The 25,770-nt window shown below is 46.7% G+C and overlaps 2 protein-coding genes across 6 annotated transcripts; one reads left to right on the top strand and one right to left on the bottom strand.

Annotated features, from left to right (window-relative positions):
- Positions 1-576: 576 nt before the first annotated feature.
- Positions 577-19,734, bottom strand: PPP1R10 (protein phosphatase 1 regulatory subunit 10). 5 transcript variants are annotated; one of them, XM_070515391.1, is made up of 21 exons: positions 19,207-19,323; positions 18,763-18,847; positions 17,700-18,222; positions 11,370-11,487; positions 10,582-10,668; positions 10,284-10,419; positions 9,801-9,852; positions 6,964-7,041; positions 6,645-6,818; positions 6,284-6,389; positions 6,072-6,184; positions 5,459-5,559; positions 5,064-5,211; positions 4,827-4,985; positions 4,480-4,726; positions 3,978-4,041; positions 3,673-3,867; positions 3,450-3,525; positions 3,083-3,196; positions 2,109-2,918; positions 577-1,833 (listed from the first exon to the last, which is right to left on the bottom strand). In XM_070515391.1, exons 4-21 carry the CDS (start codon positions 11,474-11,476, stop codon positions 1,724-1,726), a joined length of 2,877 nt encoding a protein of 958 aa, XP_070371492.1. In that variant the 5' UTR covers positions 11,477-11,487; positions 17,700-18,222; positions 18,763-18,847; positions 19,207-19,323; the 3' UTR covers positions 577-1,723. The 5 variants fall into 5 exon arrangements, with proteins under 5 accessions (XP_070371492.1, XP_070371491.1, XP_070371490.1 ...); XM_070515390.1 differs by lacking the exon at positions 18,763-18,847 and having other exon boundaries at positions 19,207-19,734; XM_070515389.1 differs by lacking the exon at positions 19,207-19,323 and having other exon boundaries at positions 18,763-19,000.
- On the top strand, positions 19,003-25,395 carry MRPS18B (mitochondrial ribosomal protein S18B). The gene is made up of 7 exons (XM_014832279.3): positions 19,003-19,167; positions 20,374-20,482; positions 20,590-20,687; positions 20,814-20,882; positions 22,451-22,517; positions 23,615-23,674; positions 24,802-25,395. Exons 1-7 carry the CDS (start codon positions 19,090-19,092, stop codon positions 25,095-25,097), a joined length of 777 nt encoding a protein of 258 aa, XP_014687765.3. The 5' UTR covers positions 19,003-19,089; the 3' UTR covers positions 25,098-25,395.
- Positions 25,396-25,770: the final 375 nt, after the last annotated feature.

Genomic DNA, 25,770 nt, shown 5'->3' with positions numbered 1-25,770 from the left:
GCGGGTAAGATGGTAGGTTCATCTAGAACTGATGCGCCCACACCGCCTGCAGCTCCAGCAATCTGTGAAGAGCTCTGCATTCCCCAAGGTCCCGCTGCGCAAAGAACGCTGACCCATGGGGTCCACTCCATAGCCTGTGGTGTTCTATATTGAGTATTCTTTCACCAGTATTTCACTTGATACCAACACTGTGACTTGAAGGTAGAACAAGCGTTAGCTCCAAAGGATTGAAAAACAGATTCCATAAGGGGTTGTACTTTTGTTTGAGGACGATTAGCCCTGAGCTATCTACTGCCAATCCTCCTCTTTTTGCTGAGGAAGACTGGTCCTAACATCCGTGCCCATCTTCCTCTATTTTACATGGGATGCCTGCCACTGCGTGGCCTGACAAGCCGTGCACATGTCCACACCAGGGATCCAAACCGGCGAACCCTGGGCTGCTGAAGGGGAACGTGTGAACTTAACCACTGCGCCAATGGGCCGGCCCCCAAGGGGTTGTATTAATGTACCTTAAACAATAACTGATAATGGGTGGGCTTCATTTTTTTTAACAAAGCGTCCAAACACACCAGGGGTTAAATAAGCTGCTTCTCTTTCCACTGTTTATTATTAATGTACAAAATATACAAAACCAAAAGAAAAAGAAAATACTCATCCTCAAATCCATTGTGGCTCGAACCCAAGACCCTGCACAAAACCCAACCGATCCACTGTTTTCATAGAAAACAACTGATGCTGAGACAGGTGAAGGAGGGGGCTGGGAAAGGGCAAGTCATGTCGAATCCACCCAGGAAGGCACCTGGTGGGGATTCAGAGGTGGCTGACAGGGCAAGGGAGCTGGAGGCCTCACACCGACAAGCTTCCAGGTGGGGCAAGGAGCGTGCTAACTCCCAAAGGCAGTGCATGTAGTGTGACGGTCAGGCCCAGCACGCCGGGCTTAAGCTGATGAAAAGCTGGTCTCACTGAAGTTTTACAGTTTCCAGAATGAGCTGCAGGCAGGGGTGGACCAACACCATTGGCCTCACCTATGCCAGCTAAAACTTCCACTTGATGCAGACGTAAATTTGCCATCATTGAACCTAGCAGACCCATGATGCAGCCTTGGGTGGTCAAGGAAGGTTGCAAAGTCTTACTTGAGAAGAGACTCAGAACGTAAAGCCTGTGAGGGGAGGAGTGGGGATGATGTGTTCCAGAACTCAAATCCAGCCTGATTGAGCCCTCTCAGTGCAGTGGGATATATAATACCCCTTTTACCATCTCCCCACCCCAGGAGGAATAATGAACTTGGCTGGGATGATTTCATAAGTGCAGTTGATCCTGTGTCAGTTCTGTGTGCACGTGGAGGACCCACAATAGGAGAGCAGAGGTGTTCTCCAGGATAACCAGCTTTAGGTTCTCAGGCATAAAGGGTAATACTGGAAAGGGGTCTGGGGTTACAGGGCAAATCTCCTCAAAAAGTGAAGCCAAATGGGTCTCCTCTTCAGCAGTCCAGGGTACAGAATGTGTCCAGTCTCTCTCCTCCCCAGACTGGAGGAAAATATGTACATCAATGCGCACCAGTGATCAGAAAACCCCCAGGAACCCAAACAGGTGGGAACTGAGGGGGCCGGCTCCTCATCAGCTGGGGAAAGGGAAAAATGGGCCTCACAGAAGCCATAAGAAGGTGGAAGGAGCAAGGCTGCAGTCCACAGGGGTGTGTGTGGGCGGGGCAGGCAGGTGGGCCCTAGGGCAGGGGGGGCCCATTGACACCCGGGTGGTAGAAGGCACAGTTGTTCTCATAGCGGCAGTTGCCCTTCATCATGAAATGTCGGCAAACAGGGCGGTTTGACATGTCTGTGGGAATGATGGTGGAATGGTTAGACAGGAGATGGCTAAGAGGTCAATGCCACCCTCACAGCCCCCCAGCCCCCTCCCAGTCTATGGCATCCTAGAACTTTCAGACAGAGGCAGAGTCTTGGGGATTTGGGGGAAGGGCAAAGGGTAGGAACTGCCATGCATGCTGGGAAAGGGACGATCTCATGTTCTGCCTGGCATACCAGGGTAGTGATGCTCCCCAGAAACTAGTATGGGACACCAAGAGCCACAAGGGGGACAGGGAGCATCCTCACCTCCTCCATGGCTGTGGCCTCCATCGTGCCCTCGGTGGCCCCCTCCTCCATGGCCAGGGCCATCATGGCCACGGTGTTCATGAGGGGGTGGCCCTCGATGGTCGTGGCCTCGGTGACCAGGGACATCATGAGGCCGGTGGCCATGGGGCCCCCCATGTCCAGGACCTTCATGGGGGCGATGTCCACCACTTCCACCCATACTCCCGCCAGGGCCTTCATGGGGGCGATGTCCACCACCAGCACCCATTCCTCCGCCAGGGCCTTCATGGGGGCGATGTCCACTGCCTCCACCCATGCCACTGCCAGGGCCTTCATGAGGACGATGGCCACTGCCACTGCCCATGCCGCCGCCAGGGCCTTCGTGGGGACGATGTCCCCCACCTCCACCCATGCTACTGCCAGGGCCTTCGTGGGGGCGATGTCCACCACCCATGCCACTTCCAGGGCCTTCATGAGGACGATGTCCACTGCTGCCGCTCATGCCTCCACCAGGGCCTTCATGAGGACGATGTCCACCACCTCCAACCATGCCCCCACCAGGGCCCCCTCGTCCATTTGGGGGTCCTCCTCCAGAGCGACCTCCTCTGGCCCCTCGGAATGGAGGAGGAGGAGGAGGTTCATTTCCGCCTCGGCCACCACGGCCTCTATGATATGGTCCAGGACCCGGTCCTGGACCCCCCCGCATAGGGCCACCCCGCATGGGGTCACCTGGGCCATCCCAAAAGGGATCGCCCCCCCGGGGAGGGGGTGGGGGACCGAGGAGACGTGGACCCACTGGCCCACCAGGGCCCCCAGGGCCTCCATGGGGACCTGATAGGGGAAAATAGAAAGAGAAACAATATCAGCTACCTATTTACCCTCAGGAACCTCCACCTTCCAACCTAAAGTACCTCCCACCTTTTGGTCAATTGTATACTATTACCAGGCAGAAATTAAGCAGATAAGCCCATTCCAACCTCTCACTCACTACTTACCTGGCATAGGTCCCCCAGGTCCAGGGGGGAAGTGCTGCATGCCCTTGGGGCCCCCAGGACCTCCTGGTGGGAAACCATTGGCTATTGGACCAGGGCCTAAGAGTCCATGTGGCACTGTTAATGAAAAAAGGAATAAAACAGTTGGCAAGAAGATTCTAGAAGAGTGCTATGACTTCCCACTTAGATATCCCCAACTGACCCTCTCAGACCAACCTGGCAGAGCAATGCTCTCTCTGTCCAGTCTTCCCCTCCCATGTCTTGCCACCTAGTGGCAACACCCCTGCTCTTCAGGGTCTGTGAACTCTGCTTCCCCTAACTCCACTGCAGGCTTCCTCCCCCAGGCCCCGGGGCTGGCCCTGATGATTACCCAGCATCTGCTTGATCTTGTCCGAATAGTCTGGTTGCTTCAGCAGTTCCTCTGAGGGATGACTATTTGGGCTACCCTGTGAGGCAAGTGAATAGAGAGCAAGGTCAACAGAGAGCAGTAAGGGTAAAGCCAAGAGAGGAGGGAAGCAGGAAGATGAGGACGACTGGAGTAAAGAGAAAGGGAGGTTCCAGAGAAAGTGGCAAAGAGGAAGGAGGGCTCATACCATGATGGAGGTGAGGATCTCCTGGACATTGATGCCTCCTCCTCCAGGACCCTGGGGGCTCTTCCCAGCACCCATGCTTCCCATAAGATTGGCCAGAACAGGAGGCAACTTGGAGCCACCTGCCCCATCAGGTGAGCCTCCAGCGCCCCCAGGCTCCAGGGCCTCCGCATATGGGGTCTCATCCATGGAACACTCCTGAAAGAACAGGAGACAATCAGGACTAACTAAAAGAATGGAGAGAGAGTCTCACACAAAGATTCATTAAAGCCAATCACAACCTCCACTGCCACGGAACACCTACTCACCTCGTCTAGGGGGATGAGTTTCGGGGGTATAGGTTCATAGGGCTCAGGATCAGGCTCGTGAGGACTGTCAGGAGTGCCGCAGGCAATGGGAAAAAGAAGAATGATAGTCAAATTGTTTATTTATTTATTTATTTATTTTTTGAGGAAGATTAGCCCTGAGCTAACATCTGCTGCCAATCTTCCTCTTTTTGCTGAGGAAGACTGGCCCTGAGCTAACATCCATGCCCATCTTCCTCTACTTTATATGTGGGATGCCTGCCACAGCATGGCTTTTTCTGCCAAGTGGTGCCATGTCCATACCCGGGATCCGAACCCTGGGCCGCCGAGAAGTGGAACGTGCGAACTTAACCGCTGTGCCACCAGGCCAGCCCCAAGTCAAATTATTTATTCAGGCCCTCAACTTTCTTCCTAACCTTGACCCCCTTCTTAGTTACCCCAGGACACGTTTCCCTCAGGAGTCCAAGTGCTCAACAGCCCAGGGCCTGAACCTCACTCTGCTCACCTTTCCTTGTTCAGGAATAGCTCCTGAAGGATTCCTTTCTCCCGCTCAGCCTGGATGTATCGCTCCTGGCTGTTGCTTCCAGGCGTGACAAGAGGTGAAGGCAGAACCAGGGGCCGGGGGCACACCCAGGGCACCTTCTCCTCCATGTTGTCATGGCTCAGACGCCGGGCTGTCTCAAATGCATGTCGGTCTGACAATATCTCTCGCTTAGCTGCCTCGCCAAAGTCCTTGATCTTATTCACATTTACTATTGGGAAGGAGAGAAAAAGCAAGAAGAATGTAAGCACAACCAAGTCCTTTGGAAACTCTCTATACCCACATATTATAAAGGAAACTTGCCCTCTAACCTCGTTCAGTTTCATCCAGTTCAAAATAGAAATATTCTCTCAGTTTGCCCTCCTCAGGCCACGTCACACTTTTCCTCTTCCTGCCTTTCCGGGTCAGCTGGCTGGGATCTCCAGGACTCTCCACTGGCTTTGCATCCAGAGCTCCTGGCTCCAAAGAGGCTGTAAAGCCGGAGAGGTTTCAGACCCAGGCCATTCCTTTCAGGAAACCTCCCAACCTGAACTAGTTTTGAGACTTACCTGTATCCATGAGCTCTGGGACTTCAACAGGGGGAACTGGGGTCCCTGGACGGTCTGTGTCCATGGCCTCAGAAGGAGGTGCTGGTTCTGGGGAAGAAGGTTTGGCTGTGCTTGGTTCTATGCTCGTTTTCCCTTCAAATGGGCTTGGCTATTATGAAAGAAAAAGAAGTTAATGAGCTGACAGGAAAGCCAGGGCAGTCAGTCCAGAGTCCTAGGCAGGATGGCCCACTGCTTCTAAAGGAAGACTCTGTCTCTAACACTGCCCCACGGCCACCAGTCTGCATCTGAGACCACCTCCTCTTGCTTTCCTCCCCAAGCACTCCGAGATGCTGGGCTCTTCCTTCTACTTTACCTTTTATACCCTGTCACTGAAACCTACGGCCCAGGGCCCATACCTTGGCAGCTGTAGGTGACAGCACCTTCTTCTTCTTCTTAATTTTGATCCCAGGAACAGGGGCTGAATTGAGTGCATCCAGAAAGCCCAGGCCCTCCATAGCTACAAAAGGAAAGAGCAGAAAATGGAATCATCAGATCTCCTTCACAACCCTATTCCTACAGAGAGTCTGGGCAGGACACAGGGCAACGGAGACCCTGCCTCAACTTAGGACACAATAAACTCAAGGTGACCAGGTAGCATGTGCAGGAGAATTCATACAAGAAATTCTCGTCGTTATTCTTTCTTTCTTTTAAAGGCAGGCAGCCGTTGCTCTGGATGTGAATTAGAGCTCAAATGACTGACGAAACCAGCCCTGCTGACATGACAGATTATCCTGCCAGCTGGGAGGGCCCTAACCAAGGACTGAACAGCATAAGCCTCCCTAGCTCATCTCTAAAATTACTTCTAAGTAATCCTGTGAATGGGGAGTTCCAGAGGCACAAAAATTAAAGGACATAAGAAATCAGAGGAAAACAATAAAAGAGAAAAAAATAACTTCCCCCCGCCCAGGACATTCATTCCCATGAAGTCTTGCTCCCAAATCAAAGTAGATCCCCCCACTGTAGACTCACGCTGTGGTGGGATGATCTTCACTTTGATCTCTTTGGTGGCATTGGGTGTTGTGTTGAGTGGCTTGTATTTCTTCTCTGCAGGGGGGGCAGCATCTCCTGGAGAAGCTGTGGAGCTGTTAGAAGAGGAACTGTCAACAACATCAACTAGCCCCTTCTTTCTCCCTCGTGTCCACACACCCAGCCCATTGAGAAAGCCAGAACATGGTCTATACCTCTGGCGCTTGAGGGGGATGGGTTTAAGGTTATACTTGTCAGAGACCACCACTGCACTGGCGTTCTTCTTCACAGGCACCAAAGATGGGGTTTCCAGCTCCAGGCCTAGGGGAAAAGACATGGTGGTGGGGTTGAACTCACTCCCCACCCTCTTGACTTTGCCTCCCTGTTCCCACCCTTCAGTCTTCATCTAACCTTATACACCACCCCAAAGCTTTGCCCACTAGTCTTCCCTCCTCCACAGGTTAACCGTATCATAAATCCAAGCATTCCACCACAAGGCTCTGGGTGTGCATATACCCACAGACCCCCCTGCCCCCCCCACACACACCCCACTCAGAGGCCAGCCCACGGCCTTACCGGTGGAACGGAACTTGGCGTGACTGGGTGCCGTGGTCCGAAGAGACTTGGGCTTCTCCTTCTTCTTCTCTGGGGCCTCCTCAGTCCGGGTTTCAGCCTTCACCTCAGTCAAGGGTCGCTCAGGAGGGGTGGTTCGACTCTTTCCTTCTTCCTTACGTTTCTTCTTATCTTTCTCTGTTGTGGAAAAGCAAAGCAGAAAAGGATTTTGTTTAGGTAAAGAGAAAGACCGTCACTACGAGGTGAAGCAGGCTGAGGGCACTGAAGGCCGCGTCCCATAGGAAAGAAAGAAATACACGGAATAAAGTACTAAGGAACTTACCAGCAGGCTGAGTACTGCTCTGGGAGCGGATGACAGCCATCCAGTCACTGACAAGGACTGAGGCCAATTTCCGGAGCTCTGCAGGTGAGAGAAAGAGGAAATATCTCAATAATTTAAAATATTATTCTTCCAGTAATAGAAAACAGAGATGTTTAAAAATATACTGTGAAAATCTGGGTAATGGAAAAAGTAACCCAGAGTTTTAAGAACATCATGAGATAGGCTCAAAGCCCAAACTCTTAAAAATGGAGCTATGAATCACAGAGTTGTCTTCTATTCAGATAATTTTCAACCCTGATGGGATCTCGACACTAGGAGGTGAAAAGAATTAACACTTATTACAGAGGATGTTGTAAAGACTACATTACTGCATTACATGTACCTCATGTGACTTGAAAATTTTTTTTTTTTTTGAGGAAGATTAGCCCTGAGCTACCATCTGCTGCCAATCCTCCTCTTTTTGCTGAGGAAGACTGGCCCTGAGCTAACATCCATGCCCATCTTCCTCTACTTTATATGTGGGACGCCTGCTACAGCATGGCTTGCCAAGCAGTGCCATGTCTGCACCCAGGATCTGAATCGGCAAACACTAAGTGCACACGGCGAACGTGCGCACTTAACTGCTGCGCCACCGGGCCAGCCCCAGATTTTTTTTTTTTTTAAGGAAGATTAGCCCTAAGCTAACATATGTTGCCAATCCTCCTCTTTTTTGCTGGGGAAGACTGGCCCTGAGCTAACATCCGTGACCATCTTCCTCCATTTTATGTGGGACACCTGCCACAGCACGGCTTGACAAGCAGTGTGTAGGTCCACACCTGGGCTCTCAACTGGTGAACTCCAGGCCACTGAAGCAGAAGGTGCGAACTTAACTGCTGCGCCACCAGGCCGGCCCCAACCTGAAGATTTTTAATCTCCCCTCATGGACACAGAAGCATAGAGATTAAAGCCACAAGTCTATACAGAGCCAGAATGAGGCCAGTGCCTCTGCTCTTCCCCTAACCACTTGTTGAAAGAAGAGAAACTAAACTCAGGAGAAAGGCAGGCAGGGTTCTAGTATCTGAAGGGCTGATAGATTTAAAAAGAAACAGTATTAGCCTGTGTTGTCCTGAAGGCAAACTTAATGAAAAGTTTCAAGGAGGCAGATTTAGACTCATCTTAAAAAAATTTTTTCCAGGGAACCTTTTTTCCTAGAATGCTGTTAGTAATAATGGCTTTAAGAAAAAAAATTAAATGAGGCAAGGGTGAAAAAAAAAGCTTAAAAACAGACCAATTTAGGGTTGTGGAAGCAGAGTTTATCTAGATAAAAAGGATGCTCAGACAATTTAAAGATAAAGAACAGAATCTGTTTCTAAATAAATGAAAAAAAAGCTTTGTAGCTCTTTCCTTTTGTACTTGGCAAATACCATCTCTTATCTATGGCCCCTCTCTTCTTGCCAACACCTCCACTTATGAACTCATTCAATAATGAGATTGTCATAGAACTTTAAAACATAACCCTTCAAATGAGTCACACAACCAGCAATTTCTGTACCTAAGGCAACATGAACTCCAGTGCAGGAATATCCTAAAGCCTTCTTGGAGCACCTGATGCTAATTAGTCCAGTAAGACTTAACTACAGTTGATAAGCAATTTACACATTTCAGGATCTAAAAGTACAGAATAATAACTAAATCCTTTTTCATAGAAGGCATCACAATGAAGCCAGGTGGAAAACAGGAACAATGTACCCAAGATGAAGAAACAGAAGATGGGCAATGATTTAATGGGATTTCCCGTGTTCTATGTTACACTACAAATTATTACAGACACTCTAAGATGTCACAAAATTAGGTACTAAAAGGACCTGAAACCTGAGAATTAATACAACTAAAAGAATAGAAAGCTAAGGAATGTTTTTCACTTGAATAATACCGTGAGTTAAAATAAAATTGGGATCCTTTATCTTGGAAAAGTGTTCCCAGAATTTTCCCCTATACTAAAGGAACTTTAGACAAACTTACCCAAGCCTAGATGCTCCCTCCACATCAAACAGCCAAAGCCTCTTTCCAAAAAAGACCTAGCACCCCACTCCCTTTAGACACAGAACAAGTCTGTATTTTGATCGGGGGTCATCTTGGCTGGAATATTGCTCACTTGTGGGATACTAGTACCTTGTGCTCCTGGGTTTATGCCTTGGGTAGGGATTAAGGAAATTTTTAAATTTCATTTTATTTAAATTTTTAAATAAGAAATTAAAATTTTCATTTCCTTAATCTCTAAAGAAAAGGCTGTGACCTTCTGGAGCCAAGCTTTGTCTTCTGGCCCTTACCAGGAGCTCCAAAACCCTTTGTCTTAGGAAAAATAAAAATCTGTTGCTATCAAAGCAATGATATACTCCACGAGTCAGGATGATGCCATGTCTTATAGGAAGGTGTTTATTGGTAGAACCAGTACATCTATTGTTATGAAAACAGACACAGAAGGGACCAGAATATGCTCTATTTAGGAAAAGAGAAGGAAATGACGATGAGACACTCTAGGATGACATTATTTCCCAAAAGAATTCTAAGTGTATGCCTTTTAGGCCAAGAGATCTTAAGAATCAGTTTCTAATTAAAGTATGGTACCTTATCTTACATTCAGTGGCATAGAAATGGACAAATCTCAAGAGGAACTGAAAACAGGAAAGATGGGACAGGTTAGAGGAATTAAATTTTCAAAAGAAAGAGAAAAGTAAGGTGAGGTAGAAAGAGGAAGGTAGGAGTAGAGGCACAACACAAGGATGGGGAAAGAAAGGAAGGTAATTAAGTGGAAGTAATGGACGAAGGCCCAGGACAAGAGGAGGACAGGCCCCTACCTTCATCTTCACTTGACTTGCTCAGTTGCTTCACCAGTTTGGCTGTGTTGTTCTGTGAGAGATGGGGAGCAGCAGAAAGGTAAATGCCATGAGGAAAATAAGCCCACTCAGAACTAACCACCCCACAAACTCACTCACAATCTCTTAAGGGTCCCTTAACAGCAACTAACACTGATACCTTACTTTACCTTTTACAAAACCTTTGTAGACATATTCTTACTTAATCCTTACAACAACCCAGATAAGTAGGTACAATTACTCCCATTTCATAGATGAAAAAATTGAGGCTCAGACAAATGAAGTGCCCCAAGCCCCAAATATCAAAAAGATAAATTCAAATCAAGTCTTCTAATTCCAAATTCCTATTTTTTCTACCATTCTACCTCAGAGACACAAGACTGCAGGCAATGAGAGTTGGTGTGAGTTTTGCATCTATCGGCTATACCAGAAAGGAAGAACTGGGATTGTAAAGACTGAAGGTACCTGTTTGAGATGGTCCACAGTGAGCGGTAGGTGCTGCAGGGTCAGTAGAATTTGCTGCAAGAGGGGAATGTTGTTGGTTGTCTTTGAATATGTCAGCCAATTGTTAAGAAGCTTGTAACCACCAACGTCAATAAACCTGCAGGCAGGTAGGAGAGAGTCTGTACTGCCCTTCTTGGGTTTTTGGAAGTACAATATCCCACATTCCTAGTCCCTCATCAGCAACCCAGGAACCCCATGCCTCACCTCCCCCACCTTCTAACTACGTCCTCCCATTCCAGCCACCCAGATCCCCACTTACTTGACCAATATTTCTGGTGAACGGGTCTGCAGGAGAATGTTCAAGTAAGTGCATCGACTCACCATCTTTCGTGCTTCCTTCATGAGACTGTAAGAGATGAGTTAAGGTCAGCAATGGAGCAGCCAGAGAGCACCTCTTCTTTTAGCAGGAGAGTCTCTAATCTGTGGGAGTGCCTCGAGATCTCTGATGGTTTGGGACTTTGCTCTAGGGTGAGAGGGTCACACAGGCCTCTTTGAGGATGGGATGTGATGGATCCAGAGTGAAATGGAAACCCAAGGGAGGATGGAGACATTGAAGTCTCTGATCTGGGGAGGTGAGCGTCACTATTTCCCTGACACGCAGGGCACATTTACTTCTGCTCCCGGGTGAAGAGTCCTAGCCCTTAACAACCATTCTTTCTAGTCTGTTCAGGACTGGCTTAGTCATTTGCTTTCCCCTGGGAAACCTGAGGGTCCCTGAAGGAAAATGACGTTTTGGGAATGTGAAACGTGACCGAAAACAGAACCAAGAATTCTGTTACCTGGCTCCCCTGCTTCCTTCCTGCCTTCCAAAAGTGTGACTCCCTGAGGACTGTGAATTTCCAAATATCCAGATTCTATTACAGTCAGGGACCAAGGGATCATCTTTTCTTATTACTTATTCTAAAATGATTGGGTTTGAATTCTATTCTACTGAGTCTCCCTTTCCTCTCCAGAAAGTCATTCCTGCCTGCCTTAGAAAATTAGTTACATATTACAGCACACAATACCCTCCACTCACAATGAATCCAAAGAACAGTACAAACTCACCTGAAGATCTTGGCAATCCCATCCACACTCTTGACTTCCCCATCTCGGTTAAGGAAGCTATCCAGGCCCTTGAGAAGCTCTTTGGGGTCTATGGGACCCGAACCCATGATAGAGGTTTCTAAGATGAGAGGACAAAACAAACCACAGAATAAATGGGAGGCAAGGACAATCCCAGTAGGCCCTCTAACAAATTCTATCTCTGCATTTGACAAAATATAGTGACTGACTACAGAATCTACATTCAACTATACTCATCATTTTCTAGATAAGAAAAAAACAACACAGACCACTGTCGCTGAGAAAACAGCCCTGGTAAGTTAAGCATGGTGTTAATACATGACGGAACAGGAAGACGATTAGATTGGAGGACTGGGGCAACACACCTTTCTCTCCCAGTTACATCCTTCCTAGGACAGCTGAACTTCACTAGATTGTATTAGGGCTAAGATTCACGTCCCCATAACAAAATGTGCAACTCTCTGAGGCATTTTTGCTTATCATTAGGTCCTGTCTCTCCTCAGTTGCTAATAAATCTGGCTTGAAAAAAAAAACCAAAACTGTAGCTTCTTAAAAACAGGGCCAATCTGGAGTGCCTGGGCTAAATGTCTTCTAAGAGTCAATTCCTTTGCCTCTTAGCCCATTAAGAGTCATAATCACCACAAGTGGCTGGATATGTTCTGCTTGCACCAGTAAACAATCAGCTCAAGTGGTAGGTGATGGAGAAGAAAACAAAACTTGAAAACAGAACCTTTCCCCCAGGGGAGTTGTGGGTTAACTCCCAGAAACAAAGACAAATGGATACAGAGGGAACCACACAGGTCCACCTAAGCCTTGAACAGAATGTCACTCGTTAACCAAACACTGCAGAAGTTTTTACTGTTTCAAAATTTAGAGCAAGTCTGGTTTGTGGTTTCAAAACCAAAGATGTGAATCTCACCCCCTACTCCCCCACAAAAATCACACCATCTAAGACCAGGCCCCCCAAGAAAGGCCTGAAATTAGAAACCATGGAGCCAAAAATAATGGAACAGATATAGCTAGAAGCTTGAAAAAGCCAGTAAATGTTAAGTACTTTAGACCAGCTTAGAAAAGAGTTAATTAAACGCTAGACTGCTGTTATGGGACAGAGAAGAGTGAAGCAATTTCAAGGCCAGAATCAAGTTCCAGAGAGGTCATTCAGAATCAATATGGTTCTGAGATTTTTATCCAGCCTTAACTCTAAACACCGGCTTCTGAGATCCAAAAAAGAAAGGCACCTTGTAATATCTGCATTTGGAAAATGCAGCTAACGGGGTAGGAAGGAGGAAGGAGAAATCCCCTGCATCCTGCTTCTAGAAGAGATAACCCACATCCCAGCAGAAGGGTGGGCAAATCAGGGTTTTCCAAAGATGTGCAGAAAAGAGAACAGGTTTCTTATAATGTGAATTAGCTCTATTTGTTCTCAGACAAACCAAAAAAGAAAAATAAGCATAATAATCTCAACTTTTCAGCCCTCTCCCCCAAAAAGGTCAATAAATTTCTAAATTTATAGGCCCTAAGAACCTAGACAAGAAGAGGCAGAAGCAGGGAGGAGGCTGGTTCTTGGGATCATAACCTGCGGGCTGAACAGAGAGAGAGATGAGGTAAAAAATGCTGCGAGGTGAGCAAAGCTGGGTTAACCGTGCTGTCACTGCTGCCCTGGAACCGCCACAAGTACAGGTAGAACCTGAGGTAAAAGGAAAAAACATTCAAGGAGAACACCAGGTAAGATTAGAAGTCCACAGGCCAAATCCACTGAAGTGTAGTGATCCTTACAGAGACAGACACAAGGGAGAAAGGAATTTTTCCCATGTAGTAAGACACTATAAAGTGATAGACACTATAAAGTGATATATAGACACAATAAAGGGATATATAAAACAGATTTCCTGTCTGTTAGAGACTGGAAAAGCAATGAAGGAATCCAAAGTAATACATATCATCAAAATATATACAATTTGACAAAAAAGCCTTAAATTATCACTTCAAACCAGTCCCCCCTAAACACAGCTGACCCCACTGATCCAAACCCAGAATTGAATATACATCACCTCAGAGAACTCCCTTTTGCACACCCAACTGCCAGCTAAGCCAACAGGTCTGCTATCCCTTCTTCCTCCAGAAACTCAAACTGTCACCTAAGTTCAAATGTCCTTTCACTTGAGAGACTAGGAGTCAAGAGACAGAATAACCATCCTTAGAGAAAAAGAGACCAATGAGCACAAAGCTAAATTCTGTCCAGTGCCTTTTGCTGGGAATGGGACCCAGGGACAACTTTTTAATACCCATTCATAACAAGCAAGAATAATAGTCAAGGGAAGCTAGGAAACAAAGAAGAAATGTTAAATATTCACTTTCCACTATTATTTTTCCTATTATTTATATCTTGGAAACATAACTAAATTTTGTCTCACAAGCACCAATCATGTGAGAAAACATAAGCAGGATTTATCCTGATGGCTTCCCTCCAGGCAGATTAGTTTCATAGTGATTTAAAATTAAGGACCCCAAGTATCTTACAACCTAATTTCCTGACTTTGAAGTCAGTGCATTTTGAAAGAAGTTCCAAGGCACTCAAGCGGAAAGGAATGAAGAGCCTAAATTCCTGGCCCATGCCTACAGTAGGAAAGGCAAACGAGCTGACCAGGGAAGGAGGGGCAGTGACCAAGTGTCCTAACATTACCTACTCATATTTGGAGCCTGGAAGGAAAGTCTGAGGAAGCTTTCTGGAACCAAAAATAATCCAGGGCATGATACGTTTTAATTTCCTTGAAGGCAGAACATACAGAGGGAGGGGGGAGAAAGCAACCCCTGGCCTTATCTCCACCTTGTCCTAGGCTGTGCTTTCCTTACGGAGGATGTTGCAGGCAGAGACATGAGCTACTGACAAAAGGCACTGGGGAATTTCCGTTTTTACCAGAAATAAAAATTAAAAGTCCAGAAGTGACACTGACTCCTGCCTCCAAAATGCATATTACTTGAGGTTTATTTAATTAAATAGGGTGAAAACTATCTAGCTCAGCTAGTTATTCTATAGCCATCACCAATGACACAGAACTGAACTGGCTCAGGGCAGAAACTGTATGCAAGCCACAGCCCTTTTAAAAACAATCACAACACTCTTCTAACAAAGGAGGAAAGAGTCTGAGTTTACCTTAACTTAGAGGCTTAAACACTTCTGGAAATGAAAATGCTTTGTACCTAACCCCTTATATTCTCCTTCCTTTCACTGGTGTTTGAGGCATTTCCTAGGCATTTTGAGGCAAGAGTGGACTAAATTCTCTCTCAGGTGATTTACAAGGTTGTACCCCTCTTTTAGGTAGTAAGCCCCTATTCCTCAAAGTCATTTTGAAAACCTGGTACAGGATCTCCCCAAAAACGCTTATTTGCCTTTCAATAAGGATGTAAACTCACACCCACCCCCCAATAGAAGAGGGTCCTAGAATAGAACTCTGGCCACAAACTACAAGGATCAGGTTCTCCGAGTTTCTCTGGATGGACTGGATTTGGTTTCCCTAGAAGACCTTGTTTGCCATCTCCCATGTTAAGGAAGATCTTTATTAATCCCCTGCTCACTAGAGATCAGGAACCCCAGTGGGTAGAATGTTCAGCTCCCAAGGAAGGTATGCTGCAGAGGCACATGGCAAACTGCTTAAAAGATAAAAAAAAAACTTGTGGTCAATAGACATGTGGAAGAGTCCCTCCCATCCAATCCAGAAGTTTAAGTAATAATTTGAGAATCTGTACCCAGTAGAAAATTAGCCCTGAAGTCTCACCCAAGTCACCACAGGACAGTTGTACAAAATGGCTTTCCAATTCTGCCTAGAACCTCCACGCTTTAATGTAGGACTTTAAAAAATGAGAAGTATATGGAGAGTCTGATAAAGATCTGACTTTGAAAAAGTTGGAGGAAGAAAGATAAGAAAGGGACAGGACCCCATACCCCCCTCAGATAGGGCATGGCTTTCGAACATGCACCCCTTGCTACAGCACTGCACGAGTTGAAAAATGAAGAGGACAATATTTTCCCATTAATGTTTTTAAGGAATTTCTTTTAGAAGGGAAGGAAAAAGAAATTCAAAAAAGGTGGCTCTTTGGAAAAAAGAAATAAAGGTTGTGAAATGTAATACCAGAAAGGGTTTGCTTACCAGAAACCGTAGCTTGATTCCCCCTGCCTTGAGTTTACAACTGCAGCCTCCTTTCCTAAAGATTCACTTCTCATCCTAGTACCAATGTACAGGAGCTAAGCAACTGGAGAACGTGATACAGCACTGAACACAAAGAGTTTATCCCCAAACCCAGAGGAGGGAATAAGGGCGATTTAGAAGAAAGTCCTAAAGAACCCACCCTCCCCCAGATTCTCATTATACAAAGCGACCAAATGCAGGAGGCCCAAGGACTGCTTCCTGAGCAGAAATGGCACATTCCAGTGTCATTAGGCCCCATTTGTCTATTCGTTATTCTTTCACAAGCTCGTGTCTTTCCCCAGTATCCCCAACACACATATATACATACACACACGCTCACACACTCTCCTAAAAAGCTCCCAGTCTTCTAGTTGGTTGGACGGGCTTTCCACCCCTGGCAACTGAAGCAGGGAAAACTTCCAAGCAGTTGCGATGAGTGAAAGGTGAAAATAAAAGCAACAGGCTCTCATTATTAAATGTAAAAACCAGAGCCGCCCAAGGAGACGGACAGCATGAAGACCTAATTCCTATAAGCTTTTTTCCTGTTAAGATAAAGGCTATAAAAGATAACATTGTAAAGAAAATAAGGAAAATGTCTTTTCCTGTCTCGCAGCAGCGTGCACAGGGACTCCAGAAGGCATCTGCTCAGGGGTGGAGTTTCAAGAGGGTGGAGAGAGGAGGAAGAAAGCTGATTACATCACCTTTCAAGGCTGCTCCTCCCCCTTGACCAAGTTTCTAGGGCGGCCCTAAGCTCTGGATGGCAAAGGGGGAGAAAAACAACAAAGAAGCAGGGACGCCATTTTGTAATGGAGAAGAGGAAAACTTAACAAAGCTGTCCGGGCTCTGCCGGGAGCTAGTTACATTAAAAAACACCCTTTTTTAGTAAAAACAAAAACAAAAAAAGCCCCCCATCCCGAATAGTCTTTGACCTATTTTGAGTCAATAAGAGCGTTGTGAAAATAAAAGCAATTAAAATATTAAAAGAACAATTTTCTGCGGGGAAGAATTGAATTTGCAATCGAGGTTCAACCCGCTCCGATCGACCACCCCCATCCTCCCTAGAAAGGGAAAGGGGGAGGACTTGGACCCCTCTCAACAAATAGGGCTGAGGTGGGAGGACAGGAGAAAAATGGGTCAACACACAACCTGCGACGCCGCTTGGAAGACAAAAGGACAAGGAAAGTCGCCATATTGAAGCAGGGAAGAAAAAAATTCCTTTTAACGACACAAATCTTTTAGAAAGCTAGCATTCAATTGCACTAAATGGCTTTTAAAATTATACTCCTGCATTCCACATTTCCCAACCTTTCCACCCTCTATTTATTTAACTGTATCCCCCCACCATAAAGTATCAAGTTAAAATGTTAATCACTTTTTGCTTTTAAATAACCTATGCAATCTGCAACAATTACAAAACATTTCTACCTCCCCAAGTATTATCTTGTATGTACTGGCTCTAAGATTATATTTTGCCCTGATTTAAGTGTCTTGCAATCTTTATTCCTAGATTGCCACCTATTTTAACCACACAAATATATACCCCAAGCAAATTACATTAAAACTGAGAGGATTTAACAATCATTTTAAGTCATAGCCAGCTATTATTTCTCTCTGCCCATCTCCTTACCCTGCAATCTTTATGTACAGATTGCTTATTAATCTGGCAAATTGAAAGGCGCCCTGCTTGTCTCACACACAAAGAAGTGGGACTTCTGGGCCACAAGATCCACCATCTTTTGTATGTGAGCTCATTAACCCTTTTGAAGACTGCTAACGAGAGGAAGGTAACCATTCCTCTTTATAAAAAGCAAACACTATGGCTTTGGCAGTCTGGAAATTGGCTGGATTACCAAGGGTTAACCATCAAAATCCTCATTTGCTGGCCCTCCCTCCACGCTCTCCTTGCCTGCAGCAGGGCAGGAAGAGGTAGGTGGTAGGGGAAAGAGAACAAGACTGTTTAGACCCAAAGGCCCTTTTTTAATGGAGATTAAGTGACCGGCTTGGTCCTTCTCCAGTTCTCTATTTTGTTCTATGGTCTCACTTCTTCCTCTCATTATTTTTGGTTTCACAACGGGAAACGTTGATTTCTTGTTGCAAGGCTGGTTTTTGAAAATTCGACACTTACTATCCAATTTTTTTGCGACGTCAGCACCTCGGGCTCAGGGGGGAGGGGGTTAAAATTTTGGAGAAAAAAAATAAAACAACCAACCAGGACCCAAAACTCAATTACTTGGGGGCCTCATTGGATCAAAAAGTCTCTTAAAAAAAATAAAGGCCAACTCAGTATTCATTTCCCCCCCCACCCAACTCCATTTAGGGAGGGGGGTCGTAGAAAAAAAGTTCTGAGTGGATTCAAAAAAGTAAACGCTGGATGAGTGAATTTGGGCGGGTTTGGGAAGGGAGGGTGGTTGATTATTTTTGAAGTTATGTGGTGACAGTCCTTCGGCCACAGATTTCAAGTCCCAAGCAGCGTGGGCTGGTGGGGCGGACAAGATAGGTGGGAAGGGGCAGAAGACACAAGTGGTTGGGCTGGTGGCTGCTGTTTTCCCTTTCCCCCCTCTCAGGATCCTTTCAAGGGCTTAGATGTTGCTGCGGCTTGTTTCTTTTTTCCTCGTGGCCGGCCTGTCTTTCTCCGAGAAAATTCAAACCTGGGATAAAAGGAACACAAGGGAGAAAGATGTAATCAGTACGGGCTGCTTTTAAACACCCAAAAGGTCCATCTTGGTTATCCCCGAACACCTCCATGTCCCATCCCGAACACAGCCGCTTTATATAAGCCATGGCTCTCAACGGAACCCGTGCCTACCCCGTTTCCCACTGCAACGCACTCCGCAAAATTTTACCCCCTAACCGCCAAACCACCGAAACTTACCTCTAAACGAACCCCAGAATGGCGGCTGCCCGCTCGGGCGGAGTCTTTTATACCCGGACGCCGCCCAACGCGCCTAAACGTGCTAGTGAAACGCCCTTGTCGCGCGACATTGTGCGTGAGGCGTGAATTCATTGGTCAACCAAAAAGACAACTCTCTAGCTTATTGGCTCTCCTTCCTTCGCCTTCGCTCAGCCCCTTCCCCCCCCGGCACCTTCTTCCGCCTCCTTCCTGGCCCCCACCGCGTGCGCGTGACCAGAGAGCCTAGCCCCTCCCTTTCCTCTCCTTCCACCACTTCCGCCCTCGAGACAGTTCTCACCCTGGGTTGGTAGAACCAGGCCGGCGCATGCGCACTGACAGGATCTCGGTCCAAATCGCCTTCGAAATTGTTTAAAAGGCAAACTCTAAGAATGAGATTTAAGAGTCATAGTGACTGGCTCAGCAAAAACGCAGTTTTGAGGCCGAATTCGATTGTGACGCAGTTGAAATTAGCTTCTCCCCACGGCCCCCCTTTCACGCTTCCGTCCTGACGCAAGTACGCGGCCGCCTCCCGCACTGCGGGCTTGTCCTTGGCCCTACCCTAGTCAGTTTCCTGGAGCATGCGCAGTCTCCCTTTCGGCCATTCCTGCTTTGGGCGTACGTCAAGATGGCGGCCTCCGTATTGAATACGCTGCTGAGGCGCCTTCCTAGCCTTTCGCCCTTCAGAGGTGCCTACGGAGTTCAGGTAACTCCTTGGAGCACACTTTGTACAACCCCAACTTACCTATATCTTCTCTAGGTCGTCCCTCCACTGCTGGGAATCCAGGAGCGGAGACCTTGCCCAGTGCTTGTGCCTCGGCTGTGTAGGCAACACATTGCTTCCACCGCCTTCCCCCTTTCCATCGCCCTCCTGGATACTGCGCGTATTTTCTAATCCCGAGCCAAGGGCAAAGAGCCAGGCTTAGATGTCATCCTCTTCCCAAGTTACCATCTCGGCTAAATAACTAGGTGAAGAAATGGACCCCTTGGCCATGCACAACCAGCTCTTGACCATGCAGTTGGTGTCTAAACCTGTGATGCTCTGGCGTGTCCTTGGGTTGCGGGACACGAACTTCTACCAGGCCTGCTATCTCCGAATAAAACAAGGATACATTCTCACGATCTGGGGACCAGTTTATTAGCTCTCTATCTCACTAAATCAGTTTCTTATCAGAGCATACATGAGAGCCTTAACGCAGTCCTTTGGACTGAGATTTTCCTCCAGTCTCATGTACTCACCACCCTGGAGGTTCTTGGTAGAGCCAGGACAGGTTCTTGGTCGGGCAGGGTGAGATAGGAAGGCTTACCCAGCTGCCACTCCCAAAAGTGGGATTGAAGAGTAGGTGACAGGGGTCACCATGGAGTTAATAATAGGCTTGGTAGCTTTAAAGCTGGCGTTAGGACTCAGGTTTGTTCTGCCATGTGGAATGTTGTTGACCTTCCATTTTTTATAAGGCTGGGCAACTCAATGATTCGGCTTTGAATTGAGCTGAACACTCACCTGTCCTCTGTATCCCCTCCCTGCCACCCATCTTACTTCCAAGAAGCTAGACATCCTCCCTTTTCCTTTATTCTGTCTTTTCCTCCGTTAGACTCAGTTCATCCCCACAACATGAATACCTTATATGTGTCAAGTTTTTCAGTTGTCTTTTCAAATAAGATTGTCTCCCAGGCACCTATCCTAGTTATCCCTTAACATTAGCTTCTCTTTCAAGATCCATTTGGAGATAGGGAGAGTGGTTGTTGATGGTGTTAATTTAACACTAACAAAAATGCTACCTTCCATATGTATTCCTGCTATGTTCCATTAACACAATGGGCGTGCATTCCCCTTCTCCTCAAGGTGTAGGCAGCAAAACAATCAAGTGCCTTCCTTGAACTCATTCTGCTATTTCTTGTCCTCTTTTTGTAGGTTCCCTGCCAGACTCTTTGCACTGAAGCCCCCCCTGAGGAAGAGTCTTTGCCTCCAGTTCCTATTTCCCCTTATCAGAATGAACCCTGGAAATACCTGGACTCAGAAGGTACCTTTAAATGGGGAAGGGGAGAGTCACGTGGGGACTGAAATAAATGGACAAAGACACCTTCTCCACCCCTACCCAGGAATTCCTTGTGTGGTCTTTCATTTCAGAATACCAGAATCGCTATGGGTCTCGCCCAGTCTGGGCTGACTACCGTCGCAACCACAAAGGTGGGATACCGCCACAGCGGACTCGAAAGACATGTATTGTAAGTTTCGGAGGGTGGCCATGGGTGGGATGAGGTGTAGAGGTGGAGGCTACAGTGACAGTGGCGGCAGCACTTTTTCTGACAGGCCTTTGAATACCTTCACCTGCTAGTTTCTTCTCTCTACAGCGTGGAAATAAAGTTGCTGGGAATCCCTGCCCCATCTGCCGGGATCACAAGCTGCATGTCGACTTTAGGGTAAGGAGAATATTTTCTCCAGCATGAAGATTTGGAGCCTCTTTTCAATGATAAGGAGATCACCAGAGGTGCCCTACTCTTTTTCATATCCTAGTGCCCCTACAATCCATTTTGTACTGACTTTCTAGCAATATAAAAAATCCTTCCTAAGGCTGGCCCAGTGGTGTAGTGGTTAAGCTGGGAGCACTCTGCTTGGGTGGCCTGGGGTTTGCCGGTTTGGTCCTGGGTATGGACCTATACCACTCATCAATCAATCAATGAATGTAGTGGCAACCCACATACAAAGTAGAGAAAGATTGCCACAGATGTTAGTGCAGGGCCAATCTTCCTCACCAAAAAAAAAAAAAATATATATATATATATATATATATATCTTTTCCTTCATCTTTTTGCCCTCTACTGTGAGTTATACTAAAAAGCTTCATCCCTTAACTATGAAATTTACAGTGTAAGTTGGCAGGCAGGAAAAATGCCTATTTCTAATGGGAAATCAATGCCCAAAGCTCATTTATAGCCATCACAATTATTAGCAAGTAGATTGGGCTAGTTTTTTCCTGAGGTTTTCTTATTTTATCATGTTGATGTTTGGTGTGTCCTGAGACTTGGGGCTGGAGGGCAGATACATGAAGCAAGGTATAGAGTCTAGTTATTTTTTCAAAAAGGCTTCATCATGAGAAGGACAGGAATTGCTCCTTAAAGACTTCAGAAACCTTATAAAAATGAAAATGGGAAAATGCTCTTCTGAGCATGCAGTGAAGGGGTTAGCGCAGAAGTTGAACGGATAGTCATCAGGAAAGTTGGAGGGCATTCATCTGTCAGTCAGAGGGTGGGGATGTCCGACTGCCCTCAGGCTTCTTCTGACACAGGTTGTAGAGAAGTCTAATAGATAACTTCTCGATTTCAACTGTGTACGACTGGATATAAAAAGAGATTATAACCAGTTGAGTATATCGTTTATAATCAATTACATAACCAAGGGAGAGAGAAAGATTACAACTTGAATAGTTCAGATGAATCTGCCTGCCATTCCACTCTACGAGTGTACCTGCTTTTTCCTTGGGTCTCACCTCCTGTGATTAACTTGCTGGCTGAGAGTCATTCTACATAATTAAAACCGTAAAATTGACCTTAATAAATACATATATTACGTACAGCATGCTATTATATACATTAATCATTTATACATTCATATTACAACATATACTACATTTCCTGGGTGATATCAGGAATTGCCAACTGACAGTCCCCAGTTTTTTGCATGAAGGGCTGATTTTAGAACCTAACCCCTGAAGAAGAGAATTCTATGTGAGTCTCAATGACAGAATGTAAGGTGTACATGTCAAAGGGTTGAGAGGCCGGGAAAGGGGGGAAGTTTGCTGGAGGTTTCAAGAATGTGTTCAGTCAAGTGATGGCGCTAAAACTGGGACGTGAAGGAGGGTAGCATCTGGAAAGACATAGAGGGATTCTGGTTGTCATGTGGGTGTGTAGGGATTGTGCACCTTCAGTCTCTCAAGGTCTTACTGCTCTCCCCTCCCTCTCTCATGTTTCTCTACCACTTTCCCCCACAGAACGTGAAGCTCTTGGAACAGTTTGTCTGCGCCCACACGGGCATCATCTTCCATGCTCCATACACAGGTTAGCCCGTCATCCCTGACACCAGCAGAATAGCTTTTCCTTGGAGCACTTCTCATTTAGTCAGTCAGACAGCAGGTATTTGGTGGCTCCTACTATGGCATGAAGAGTGTGATTGAACTTTGTGGAAGTCTTGGCTTAATGGGGATACTTATATGCTAATATGTGAACCAAAGATACAGGCAGGTACGAATGTAAGCAAACGATCTAACTGTAGCTCTTAAAAGATAAATGGTGGTCATTATTTTCTTTCCATAGCATTACTTCACTTTTACAAAAGGCTCTCAAAAATTGACTGTCACACGTCAGTGCATTTATACCACTGACAATTCAATTAGATTTCCCAAATTTGGAATTGTTATCTTAACAATTCAAGATTATATCTATTCCTTAACTACAACCACAGGCCAGATCTAGCTTGCTGCCATGTCCATTTGTTTTCATATTGTCTACAACTGCCTCCAGGCTACAATGGCAGAGTCAAGTAGCTGAGACAGAGACTATAGGACCTGCAGAGCCTAAAATATATGGCCGTACACAGAAAAATTTTGCCAGCCTCTGCTCTAAAGCAAGATCAATTTGCAAAGGATAATCTGAATCCACCATTTGGAGGGTGGCAGCATGTTCAGTGGAGTTCGGTTTGTCAGAGAGTTTTATGGTCAGGCTGTAAAAGCCTGAAGGGACTATTTTGCTACTCTCTCAGATCACTTTCCCCGGATCTGAAATCCTTTCTTCTTTTATTGAATCTTTTTCTGTGGGTTATCTGACTCAACCCTTTAATTAACCACACCTGCCCTTTGAATTATGCTCCACTTCCTGTCTTGGAGTCTTTACTATTAAATGGCTTCTCTATAGTGGCTAGACACTCCGAAGTCTTCATCCCAGCTCTGAGAGAGAGAGAGAGAGGATTCTTCCCATTAGGCAGGTTCCCATTAGGCAGGTGGGGAGGCTGAGGCCCATGGAGGGCTCAGGAGAATGGGGTCATTAGGTAGAGCCAGGTGTTCCAAATCCAGCTCTCTGTCACCATATAGAAACACTTGTGTTCTTTATTTACCGTGTCTCATAGAAGGAGCACTGAGTTACCTTTTTTCTCCCTACAGGGGTGTGTATGAAGCAGCACAAGAAGTTGACCGAAGCCATCCAGAAAGCCAGGGATCATGGTAAGCATGAGAAGGGGCACAGGGCAGTTTTGATAGATGTGGAGAAGGTGGCTTAGGGCTAGAGGGTGGATGTAAATGTTCTTACCTATCTGAGAAGATAACACCCAACATATTCTTCCCAAGATACTCTTCTTTCATCACTTCACTGTCCCTTGTTCCCTCTCCTGACTCTCTTACGTTGTCATTGCCTTGTCCCCTTGTTCCTCCTTTTTCCTTCTCTTTTTTTAATACTAAAGTTTCCTCTCCCAGGGCATTGGCGTATTTTTTTTAAAAGATTGGCACCTGCACTAACATCTGTCGCCAATCTTTTTTTTTTCTTCTTCTTCTCCTCCCCAAAGGTCCCCCAGTACATAGTTGTATATTCTAGTTGTAGGTGCTTCTGGTTGTGCTTTGTGGGACACTGCCTCAGCATGGCTTGATGAGCAGTGCTAGGTGTGCGCCCAGGATCCGAACTGGCAAAACCCTGGGTCGCTGAAGCAGAGCACACAAACTTAACCACTCGGCCACGGGGCTGGCCCCTCCTTCTCCCTCCCCCCTTCCCCCTCCCAAGCTGAGAAAGAGTCTTGAGCTAACATCTGTTGCCAGTCTTCCTCTTTTTGCTTGAGGAAGATTTTCCCTGAGCTAACATCCATGCCAATCTTCCTCTATTTGTATGTGGGTCACCATCACAGCATGGCCACTGACAAGCGTTGTAGGTCTGCACCCAGGAACCGAACCCAGGCTGCTGAAGCAGAGCACTCTAAACTTAACCACTAGGCCATGGGGCTGGCCCCTCTTTCCTTTCTTCTCCCGCTTGTTTTATAACTATTGGTCCCAGTGCCATAGGTAGATCACAGAATGATATTTGTATAAATTTCTGGCCCTGGGCTCCAAGACACCTTTGCACAAATTCGAAAAAGGTGCCCCTCCATTAGGGCAGATGCAGCTTCATAGCCTTGGTGCAGGCAAGAGCCCAGGCAGTATGTCAGCCCACACTTGCTCCCTTGGCCAGTTGCCTTTCTATAGTGTACAACATGCATAAATGTACACAGTGGCTCTGACTGGTCCCTCCTTCCCTTTATAAGTCATTTTCCTTACTGCCTTAATCTTAACTACTCCTCCTTGCTTTCTCTTTTTTAATCCCCTAGGTCTCCTCAATTACCACGTTCCCCTGGTTGAACCGCGGGACCTTGACTTCAGTACCTCTCATGGAGCTGTGAGTGCTACTCCACCAGCCCCCACCCTGGTTTCAGGTGACCCCTGGTACCCGTGGTACAGCTGGAAACAGCCACCAGAGAGAGAGCTGTCCCGCCTTCGCCGGCTCTATCAGGGCCGTCTCCGAGAAGAGAGTGGCCTCCCACCTGAATCAATGCCCGAGGTTCCCCTCACAACCCCAGCTGAAGGCTCCTCCACTGAGCAGGCAGGCCCCCAGAGGGCTCTATAGGAGCTGTAGACTGGGCAGGGATTAGGAGATTGTGCCTAGGAATTACGTGATGAGATTTCACCCTGAAAAGTTGTGTCTATTTTGTGGCCAATGGCAGGCCCAGGGCCAGAGAAAGAAAATGATTGTTAAAGGGGATAACTACATCCGAGGCTGAGGGAGGGCGATACAGATGTGCATGGGAACCCCCAACTCCTATGTATTGTAAATAGATGGGCTAAATATTCTGTCGGTGTTTCAGACTTCTCCCATCTCGGCTTTTCCACAATAAAACTGTCTCCTGCCTCTGGGTTGACTTTCAGATGAATTCCATTGTTTGGGGGGAATGGGTGCTGTTGTGGGGAAAGGAATAGTCAGGCTTGAGACAGCCTGGCCAGTGACTCTTGGGACAAGAAGCCACCTGGGATGGGCAGTTGTGCCATTCTGTCATGATTACACTTGTGGCCCCCTGTGCCCGACGCAGTGTTCCCACCATACCCAGCTGTTCAGTGAGGGGCTAAAGGGCTGGAATGAGACAACTAGGCCTAGGAAAAATGCGTTGCTGTGGCATCTACTGCCATGGGAGGCGGGGGTAGGGAGAATGGCGTTGCTAAGGGACAGCTGGTCTAGCAAGAAGAACAGGGTCTCCGGAGTCGGCCGACAGGGCACTGGCGGGTGGCAGGAGCAGGCGGCCCCG

This window comes from Equus asinus, chromosome 8, assembly GCF_041296235.1.
Source record: "Equus asinus isolate D_3611 breed Donkey chromosome 8, EquAss-T2T_v2, whole genome shotgun sequence".
Classification (NCBI taxonomy): domain Eukaryota; kingdom Metazoa; phylum Chordata; class Mammalia; order Perissodactyla; family Equidae; genus Equus; species Equus asinus.
Note: the sequence above shows the minus strand (reverse complement) of the source record. Positions and strands in the feature narration are given on the sequence as shown.